This window comes from Anopheles coustani, chromosome 3 (assembly GCF_943734705.1).
Source record: "Anopheles coustani chromosome 3, idAnoCousDA_361_x.2, whole genome shotgun sequence".
Taxonomy (NCBI): domain Eukaryota; kingdom Metazoa; phylum Arthropoda; class Insecta; order Diptera; family Culicidae; genus Anopheles; species Anopheles coustani.
The window spans coordinates 15,606,618-15,617,489 of NC_071288.1; the positions used below are offsets into that span (position 1 = coordinate 15,606,618).

General features: G+C 41.8%; 1 protein-coding gene across 1 annotated transcript; it reads right to left on the bottom strand.

Annotated features, from left to right (window-relative positions):
- Positions 1 to 90: 90 nt before the first annotated feature.
- On the bottom strand, positions 91 to 646 carry LOC131270073 (large ribosomal subunit protein bL34m). The gene is made up of 2 exons (XM_058272396.1): positions 512 to 646; positions 91 to 436 (listed from the first exon to the last, which is right to left on the bottom strand). Exons 1-2 carry the CDS (start codon positions 532 to 534, stop codon positions 187 to 189), a joined length of 273 nt encoding a protein of 90 aa, XP_058128379.1. The 5' UTR covers positions 535 to 646; the 3' UTR covers positions 91 to 186.
- Between the last annotated feature and the right edge of the window lie 10,226 nt (positions 647 to 10,872).

The following is a 10,872-nucleotide window of genomic DNA, read 5'->3' on the forward strand; positions in this document are numbered from 1 at the left end:
ATGACGGTTCTGTTGTTATTGTTTACATCATGTTGTCATCTAACAAATGTCATCGTTGAATAAAAAAAAAAAAAAACTGGAACATTACTTTGATGCAAAGCATTTTTACAATGTTGCACCATGCGTGGAACTAGGCTAGGTTTTAATAAGGGATAAATCCTTTAGCGGAATATACAACACATGCGACTAGTGTGCAAGAACATGACGCCCTTTCAAGATTTTACGCATAAGCACCCGTCGGCCAGGGAGGGTGGATATTCTTTTCCACCAACCATGCACTCGTACACGTTTAGTTTCCCTTGCTCGAGGAAACTGATTGCGGATCACTGTCCGTGCTGATAGTAGTCCCCAGGCCCCACCGGCCGTGGCTTCCGTCAGGGTGTTTGCTAGATTGCCGGCGAAAAAAGGCATTGCCGGTATCTTTGGAAACAGAATCCTAGGGAGGGTTACGTAAAACGTGTAGTGAGTAAATACGGATTGTAGATTCGCTTTGGCTAGCAGGGATACTCACTGGAACGATCGAACTAAAGCCATGTTCAATTTTCTATGCGACGAGTGTGTTGTTTAATTCTGTTGGGCCGATTTTTGATATTCGTGTGGTGCTTCGTGATATTTTTATTTATGTTTTGATTAAGAACATATTGCTTCGTTCGAGTAACCTTGATTAGACTGCCAACCTTATGGTCAAGGTAACTTGAGCAAAGCTAGAAACACTGCAGCTAGTCTTGTAGTTCAAAAGTTAATCGTTGTAGGTATAAATTCGGTTGTTGTAATTTAGCGCCAGTCAAAGGATCGATACCTTTGACGAGAATGAAAATTGACAGCTCAATTCAATCGGATCAACTCGATCGAAGTTCGTACTGAGGCTGTATATTTTCTTTCACAAATTTGAAATGAAATATTAAACGAAAGAAACAATGTTATTTCAGGAAGAAGAGAAATTTTATTTCCCACATTATTTTACTTCTTTTTTCTTCATTGTTAATTACCTTTTTTAGTTAAGATTTCAATGCATTTTTTTAGATTTATTTTTCACTTGTCGGTTTCATGTACTGACTGCAGAGTACACGAAGCATACGCATCGGCGTAAGGTTAGATAATATTTTACCATTTTCATCAACCCACGGTACCGTCGCATTGATCGCTCGCAGTTTGTTTCGCAGATGTTTATTCAAATCTTATCTCTACGTTGATTTAGCTGATTTTTTATTATGCTTCCCACTGTCAATGTGAAAATTTCCAGTTAAAAAAACAATAAAGCTTCATTTAGGTTGAGTTGTAAAGACAGAATGTTGCAATTTGTCTTTATTTTAAGCCCATCTGCCCTACTGTGATTTTTGAGTCTGTGTTTGTGTGTGTTTCTTTTACATCCAGTTTTTCTATCGAAAACCTATCGAATGTCTAGTTTGTTCCATTAGGTTTTAAATATTTCCTTGCTGCAATTTTTTAAAGTTCTTTGAAGAGACGTTAGTGTACAGTGTACTGTAGCTCCGTTGGACTGCTGCTATCGGGTTCTCTAGTTATTGAGACAATGCTAGGCATTGGCCGTGTTACGTTAATTTTTGTTACGAATGATGAAAAGCAGAGAAAACACTCCAAGGTTCTAAATAACTGCTGAAAAATTAACACTATTTTACATGCGTTTATCTGGTTTTAATTGTCACCTCGTTGCCGCGCCATTAGAAAACTAACTAAGCGATATATTTGGTTGTCCGCAGTTTCACTGCTTGCCAATTGCTATCAGTTGATATTTCTACTCCTTATTCTATATCCAATAGGAAAACAGCTTTCCACTTGAGCCATAAGGATACATTCTTGCGAACAAAACGGCCGTAAGGAGTAAAGTTAGACCACTTGAGAGGGTTGCTGTAGCGTCTGCTTCTTAGAGTTACTGCTGATTTGGGAGTTCGTGGTTGTAGTTAAATATTATTGTTACGTTCTCCATCTACCATCCATCCAGGACTTTCTACACAGCTCCGCTGGAACCACACAGTGTATCCGTTGCATCAGCAAGCAGAGCAAAGTAACTTAGTTTGATTTAAAAATTTCTATCGCGATATGCACTGTTGTTATCCTTCAACATCAAACCGTGTGGGAGCTAATCCATCTAATCTGCTTTAAAAGATAAAGTCATATGAAAATTCACTACACCCAGCTCGTACAACCAGCGTCTTGGAGCGTCAGTGGCTTGACGGAATTTCTTTCTTATTTTACTACTCTTCTCTTTACTAGTATACACACGTACACATAATTAAATACTTTGGCCAAACTTGCAAAAGCAGCTGAACTTACATTACGCCGTATAAGAGCTACTTTCCTATACGCATAAACTAATAACATTTGTCGAACTTATCCAGCTAACACTGACAACGGAAAAGCACGCAATTCGGAAAGCGCTTCCAAGGACGATTCGGCGCGACATGATTGCGTAAAAAGCTTATGGTGCAAACAAGGCACTGTGGATTTTTTTTATATCGTTTTCGGTATGTTTTCTATGCTTGTTCTTGTTCATTCATTGACCTTCAATGTGCAATGCTTTATTTCCTCATGCTCTCCCTACGTAACTGTATCGATCGCTATTACTCCAGTCACTTTATTAAACGACATTCGTTTTTTAATTTTTTTCACGACCCCAGACGTTCGCCGGTTTATCTCCGAAATTGGAATCCCTAATCTATCACGCAGCGTGTTTGTAGACGAGCTCGTTCAAACCTTTCCGTCTCGCCTTATCTGCATAATAATGATCGCCGTTATGATAATTGTTATTATTGCTAAGAAGGGTTTCTCGCTTTTTTTTTTTGGTTTTCAAGAAGGAACAAAATTCTGAAATAATGATCACCGAGATGCGAACGAGTCGTGTGCCTGACGGGGGGGTTTGGGATTTGGACTTGGGTTGAAGTTTGTTTACCCATCGGAAAGTGATTCTTTGCTCTTTTAATTCAGCCAGAAAAGTGCGGGACCTTCGTTCACCGCAGCTTTCCCTTTTTTGTTGTTAGATGATTTGCTTTATTATTTTGGTACGTTTTGTTGCGATGGTTCTTATTTTAGGAATCTCTTTTTTGGTATCGCTTTTTTTAAGCTTCGGACCTTTCCAACTAATCATTTACTTCAATCTACCATCAACTATTCTTTCCCGCTCGTTTCACACGCTTTCGCAGCACAGTTTTGGCCAGTTCACCGCACTTTATTACTTTACATTTCGTTCTATCTTTCTAACAGGACGTTTCTTAATTGTTCATCGTCTTAATAACACTGCCCTTTCGACGATACCTTGCCCATTGCTTTATAGTCCTTCCTAGTCCTGCACAATCTTAAAAGTCTCTCTCAATTAGTTAAAGCCGTGCCATACGATTCACTAGCTATTTATTTTCCAATTCATAATCACTGGTCTGTTCACTTGAACTAAGCTTTAACCTCGTTAGAAAACTCTGGATGGTATTTGTTTGCTTTGAGGGGGTTAGTTATTCGTTTATCATTACTTTCCTAAACCGTTGTGTGTCGCAGTGGCTTGATGGAAGAAGATGTAAAGCTAAATACTATAGTATGTTTTTCTTTCTAATTTAGAGCATCAGAAACAGAAATTTATAACCCAAATATGACTTTACATTTAGGTTTGTGCTTTGTTTTTGTATGTTAATTGTCTTCCGCGGGATTCCAAATTTTTTCACGAGTTTTGGTCGTTTTTCTGTCAGCAAATTCCACGTCCCAAACAAAATAAAAAGGCAAATCATGCTCGAGGGACAACAAGTTTGAGCAAAATTTAGCCGTCCACCGTAGACTGGCAAATTGGAACGACTCGTTTGTTGAAGAATAACGTGGTCAGAAATAATGAATAGAATGTAACCAGGCAAAAATCGTACAAGAAATATTTAACTTTTTTAGTTAAATGGTCAGCTAATGATTACTTCAAGCACCTTATAGCGTTACTTGTACGAGAGCATTTGGAAAAATTTGAGTAATAAATAAGTAATCAACAGCTGGAACAAATTACTAAACGCTTCCTTGGAGAATTTCGAGGACATCATTTTCCTCTCTGCCGCGGATCGACTGATAACCGTTTAATTTCGCTTAGCTTTATGTTTCTTAAAAGACATACCCATGTGAAAGCGGCCCAACAGTTCTAATGGGTTCTTTTTAAATTATCTACCTTTTCATGTTCGATCACTTTGGTTTTTGGTATTTGGTTGATTTGACTTGTGTTTTTCTTTGTTTTATATCAAGTGGGTTTCTATTTACAGTATAGGAAATATGTATGAAATGTGCGTAATTGTGTGTGTGTGTTTTTTTGTAAATACCGATCAATCGGTTATCTGAAGTAGTAACGACATTTTGGTTGAGCGTTAGTGAATAACATCTCGTGAAATTTTAACAGTATCCTCAATCAACGATTTATAACTTTTAATATATGCAAAAAAGGAAAAATTAAGGGGCAAAATAAAACAGTTTAACGATATTATAAATCAGTTTCCTCCTGCCGTTCGGTTTATTTTCCTAAAAATAAAAAATGATTTGCAAAACTTTTGCCGCCTTAGCCATCTTCAACTTTTCTTAAGGAAAGGCCAAGTTTTCTTCATGCTTTAGTACATGGGCGATGGTGCGTGCGATTCCAGGAAAAAAGCCCCCTCCTCACTTATTTCATTCCGTTGTAAAACTCAAAATGTCTCGAATCAACAGTTTACCTTCCCATTTAACCTGAGCTCTTCTTTCAGCCGTTTATTTCGTGTTTATTTATTTGATTTTCGAGTTCGCCCCCATCGTACCATTGGCATCGGGATGCGATACGGGGTCAAAAAGTTTTTTCACCAAAGAATCGCACTAAGCGGAAAAGTGGTGAAGAAAAATGCTAGCGAAATCTGACGGATGCACGAATATTGCAATGGTTAATATTTATTGGCGCTTCTCACCCATACCTGGAGCAGGTGATCTTTAAAAAAGACTCCACAAAACTTGCAGGTGTTAAAAAAGCTTCCCCGGGAATAGAGTGAAACAGTTTTCCTGGTGAAGCGTTGAGCGTTGTTGGCGTAAACTTTGCAAAAAATGTGAAACAGAAATTGTTTTGTTTCTTCATTCAGTTCTTTTCCTCCCTTTCCTTTTACTTAATGATCAGATAATGAAGGCAGGTTCCCCACGAGGTTCTCCGAGGAACAAAACAACTCATCTTTGTATAATAACAAAGTGTGGAGGAGTTCTTCAGGTTTTCTGAGGAAAAGAGCAATTCTTCATCGTATGAAAACAAAGAGCTATTGAAAGGATTGTTACCGTCACCGGTCCGAATTAGCATAGCATAGAAGCGTGCTGGTTTTTTTTTTTAAATCAGGGTAATAAGAAACCTTTAGTTCATACATAAGGTTCGGCTGGCTTGCGGAAAATCGTTGCGTGTTAAAACTTTCCCCACGAAGTCAAGTTAGAAACACCGAACGGAACTGTCATTTGGGAAAGGTAATCCACCTGAACCACCGCAGTTCCCATGAGTCGATTTTTACACCCAAACACACCATTTTTCCAGCCCCCTCTTCATTCTCTCCTCGTCCACATACACACACACACATGTTATTCGTTCCGTCCGCATTTGGAAAAGCCGGTGACAATAGCGGCAAGGTCGTCACCAAGTGAGAAAGGTTTTCATAATATTACTCTACCATTTGCACCTAAACCGCAGCCCAAACCGGGTTTTCCCGGAAAGATCGTTCCATTTCCTTATCCGGTCGCTTCGGTTCACGCTGCATAATGCTTCGTCCCACCGGGAGGGGGCGATGGAAAGCGAGTCGGATCCTTCCAAGCCGCGAGCGACAGTACAAGGTCTTGAATGGTGATTGATGAGACCGAATTTCCACCGCTCGGTGGATTTTGTTGCGGGAAATCCTTGTAGCAAAAAAACGAAATGGAAAGGAAAAAAAGAAAATTGCTAGCGACCATGTGCCACCCCCCATGGAGGAACATTCCGAGAACCAGGACCTGGGGACACCGGGAACCCCTTTTTGACGGAGCGTGGATAAAGTTATCTACGAGATGTGGGGGTTTCGTTTTTTTTTTACGGACGAGAAGAAACATGGGTGTCGTGCTATGAATATTATATTTCACCACACGCTCGTTAGCGCATCCTATGTAAAGAATTTTATGTTTACCTTTACGTACGGCTCAATCGACAGCGGACGGGATTTTAAAAGGATTTTTCCCCGGTAAGACCATCACCGCCGGTAATAAGGAACTTTGGCTTCGGTGTGCTTTCCTGTTGCGAAGAGCAGCCGCTCCGACGTGGCGGTGAAAACTTTTCCTATATTATTTTAATTTTGCACCACAAATATCGATTGCCAGCGGAAAACTCAGACAAGCAAACAAGAAACTCTTTACTCCCCGCGCGGATCCTTTTCCCTTACGCCAGATGTTCGCCATCCGCTGTCTGGTGGGACGAGACTGTATCTGGCTGTTTTCCACAGTTTTGTGTGTGTGTGTGTGTGTTTGTGTTTGGGGATGGAAGTTTGTTTCTGTACAGCATTCCGTACACGCTGGTCCATTAGCGAACTTAAATGCGTAGGCCCGAAGCCGAGGCCAGCTGGCGCCCTGTCGAACCACCGTTAGTGTTTTATTAATAATCCACTCGATGTATTGGCAAAACCAGCTGCTGGAACGTGCGGTCCTAATTTTATGGCATGGCCGTTTTTTTTTTTTGTGCGGCCTCTTCTTCTGATTGGGGTGATAAAAAGTTTTCCCTTCGCTTCCAACAACGGGCCGAAAAAAAAAACCAGAGCACATGGAATGGAAATGGATCGGAAAGAGTGACAAACATGAGTTGGTCGTAAAATTAAATGAGACAGCTCGCCTTCATTCCGCTTGTTACTCCATCGATAACAGCTGTAAGAAGCTCCGAAGAGTATTTTTCGGGAAACTCTGTTAAGCAGCGGGAAAGCCACCATGTGTCCAAAATGATTCAATGTAACAATAATCCAGTAAGGATGTATGGCTTGACACGACGAGTGACATTTATCGGACAGTTTGGGTCAAAAGTGTAGCCAACGCAAGGAAGTGATCCATTTTCGTACACGTCTTAGGGGTGTGGAGGGGTGGGGGGCACGAGAAAACATGGATTCTTTAAACTTGCCGACAAAGTGATCCATCATGCGGCGCTCGAGCGGAAACGTGGAGGTCGCAAAAAAAAAAAACGGGAATAAAATAGTATCGCTTTAAAAGTGAGGTTAACGGAAAATTCGATTACTCTGCGCCATGCTGGCTTTTATTGCGTCGGTCCAGGCCGTTGCCTTTTATTTGTGCCGTTCTAAGCTGCCCCGTGGCCTTTAACGATATGCTGGTAATATACACATATCCCTGGCACCGGTTTACATGTACACCCGCACGCTTCCCACCCCCCGACAAACGCTCCTCAATTGTGGACATATTAAACCGATGACATAAATGGTCGTCTGGTGAACCTACGCCCGGTCGGGGCCCGTTTTTCCGGCCTGGATTACCGTTACTTATCGAGCTTGGCTTGGGTTGGGTGGGATGGGTGCCAAATTTTGATCCCCACATTTTCTACATCGCCACGGTCGATTGGTTGCCGTTGGTCCGTTTGTCCTTTTTGTAGCAACTTTTTCTGCACCACTCGATGTTTTGGTATCTCTTTTACGTTTTTTTTTTCCAAACAATGAAATTGTTTGTGGTATACTTTTATTATTTTTCTTTTCATTCCATGTCACACTGCACTGGTGGACTGCTTTTTTCTTCTCTTTTTCGTGTGACTTTGTTTAACGAAAAAGCGGTCAACAACGACGGAAAACACAAGCGTTTTGGGTCTGGCCAGCTGAAATCCAACACGTTCGGTTTTATTTTTAGGAACCCAACACTCTGCTTTACAGCAAGGACCAACATTATTCCGCAAACCCGTGGGGTTGGGTGTTGATGGGGCGGATCGATTTAAGCCGAGAATAATTCAATATAAAACCCTCCCAGAAACCATCGTGCCCTTCGAATGGGCAACATTTGAGTCCCATCACCGCTTTCCGATTCATAGCACCGTGTACTGACACCTTTTCAGCAGGTAAAAGGTACCCGGAATTAAACGGAATAATAACGCGTAAGTAATCCTTCGAGGTGGTTTTTGTATCATAAAAGGGATTAAACGCAAAAATGAAAATAATCTTTTTTGTGACACGATAAATACCTTCACAATTCTACTAACCGAAAGAAAAGAGATTCCAACGAGACGTTTTTTTTTTGGGAAATGATAAAACACGTCAAGCTAATGGATTAAAACACGAAGGAATGCCATTTGTATCGCTTCTGCTCCGTGGAGTTGAAATCAATAATCATTTTTCCTGTCCCGCTGCAAGCCAAAGAAAAGCCTTTGGTTGTACGCCAGACGTCAAGAAAATCGATGTGGAGGCACAAAACAAACATCCAAAAATAAATAAACTCCCGCAACAAAAAACCTTTCCTCGAGCAGACATCAAAGAACACAAACACTCGGATTTGTTGGCGCTCATTAATTTGGTCAGAGCGGGACGTGAATCATGGTTCGAGCGTAACGGCGCCTCGCGTTGTGTTTGATAAATCGCGGCTGCAAAATGTAACTTTTGATGTCCGCCAAGCGTACGGCTATAAATTGGGACGGATTGTGGGGGCGAAAAGTGCGTGGTTGGATGTACGACAAACGAAGGCTTCGAGCATTGCGAGAAAATTTCGCTTCCGTCACTTACATCCGTTCGGTTCTTTAGGGAGCGCTTCGGAATTCTATCTACCACTTAACAATTTGTCAAGCGCATCAAAATGGCCCCGGGGTGATAACGGTACCGGGGGTACTCGAGCAAGGCATATCCGCACCTTATCATCCCAAAATATTCCTCTATTTCTGGACAGCGATGTTAAACAACTCCTAAATATAACCCCTTTCCATTTTAAACTGTCCCCAAGCTGCTCCGGAATTCGATGAGATAAACGAAAATGTCACCCCGTCCACCCCGGCCCAGTTAAATTTCAATTCCCCATTGACATGTTCAGACCGTTCGATTTCGTGGTTCAATTGAACGAGCGAGTCCACCCTTGCCATGGATACCGTTTGAGGAACTTGGTCCGTTCGATTTACTTCCCATTTTGCCTTTAATTCACCCTGCAGGGTTAAGTCCGCCCAACTTCAGGTCTCTTCTGTATCTTCCTACCCAGAACGGGACGGCTAAAAAGGTAAAAAAAGGGAACATTACGGTTACGGGCTCTTATCGATTGAGGGTCCGGAAAGAAACGTCATTCAAATCGATTTTTCTTTGCCGCGTGCCACGCCGACCAAGTTAGGTCGAGAAGGCGATCCGATGAATTTTTGACCGCTTGTACAATTCGCAGAATTGGATGTTGGCGTTTAGTCACACACGATTGGCCGAGGACTCGGCGATGTTGATTTATTTTTAAGGGGTAGTAGCTTTTCTAACGTTACGGATGAGACTTGTTTGCCCAAGTCCTAGCACGTCGGAAGTTGATGGAACGGAAGGCAGATTGCAGATTTGCGTGTTTATTTTGAATCACACGACGGGGGGGTGTTGTGTCCTTAAAATTGAAGAAAGGTTGGATGCGGCTGTTGTTTGCCTAAGTAATGATATGTGTATCCGTGCGACTGTGTGGAATCGGAGGACAACTTCCAGAAGGCATTCCTGGAAAGAAACCTTGTTGCCAATGTTTGCTGGAACAACAAAATAGAGCAGGTGGAGTAGAAGGAATCGGGCCAAATAAAACCCGCTTCTGCTGAACGCACTCTATCCAATCTTGTAGAGTGGACTGCATTGTCCTAGCCGCCGAATCGTTCTTTTCCGAGGGAATTAATACAAAACGAAATTGTGTGTTTGCTTCCAACCGGAACCGATGGGCGTAAGATGGTCAGTCGTAGGTTAACGTGCCGGACGGAATTGCTTCTCGTAGTAACCACGATAGCATCAAACGATCTCCAACTGGGACGAGGTAATGTCCTAGGGAAATTAAGTAGCCGAAAGATAAAACGGCGGCCAAAATGTTCCGTTCAATGAAAACCAATTTGTACGCAAAGAAACGCAATTGTTGTTTGCCATTACGTCGGTGTATTTAACTTTAATGTGGTTCCTTCTCGGTGTTTCTCTATCGAAGAAACCGTCCGTTGTTAAGTCGTGGGTTTGCTTATTGAAAGTCTCAAAAACTGGTCATGACGGTGCGCCAACAGGGTCGTTAAAAGAACTCTCAGAATATGGAACCGGTGAGACGCCGAGTAGGTTTTCCCGGAGAAAACTCATCAACGTGACTCACTTTCCGCTGTTGCGAGGATCCTGATTGCTCACCGTTGTTTCCAAACGAATGGAAGTGACGTCTGCACGATATCCACTTGGCAGGTACGACGGATATGTAGGAATTTTGCCTCCGTACATTGCGTTCGTTTACTTTGAGAGTTAGATTTACGCTGGTGCTGACGTTAGAGCAGCATCGGTCTGCACTGATGGGAACTTGATGGACATGCACAATCGCGTACTTTGTTTGCTGAAAACGATTCGGAAAAACGAATGAATGCAGCTTCCGCTTAAAGGTGGCTATGTTAGCTTGTAAGCAAGCCAAAGAACTCTATTAATCGATTCATCGCCGTTAGGAGGGCATCAAAGTATGCGAGCTTTTGATTTCCACCAATTTAAACCTCGTTTTGCTTCTAATTTGAAGCTTTCACTTTAGTCAGTTTGAGAATGCGACCGATATTCGATATTGAACTCTAGCGTTTTGGAAGAAAGAGACTTTTTTAATATCACTGAAATTGCTATAAGACTTTACCTATTGGTTTGGGCTCTCCAACAGATCCCGCAGTAATACAATGCAAAGCGGATTCACAACCAATATTGACATGCAAAATATCAATCGATGACCGACCGTACCGCA

Bases quoted from the DNA above. Each gene is read 5' to 3' on its own strand.
- LOC131270073 (XM_058272396.1), bottom strand. From the start codon at position 534: ATGGCTTTAGTTCGATCGTTCCA. The intron at 437-511 runs GTGAGTATCCCT...AACCCTCCCTAG, and splicing joins GCTTTAGTTCGATCGTTCCA to GATTCTGTTTCCAAAGATAC.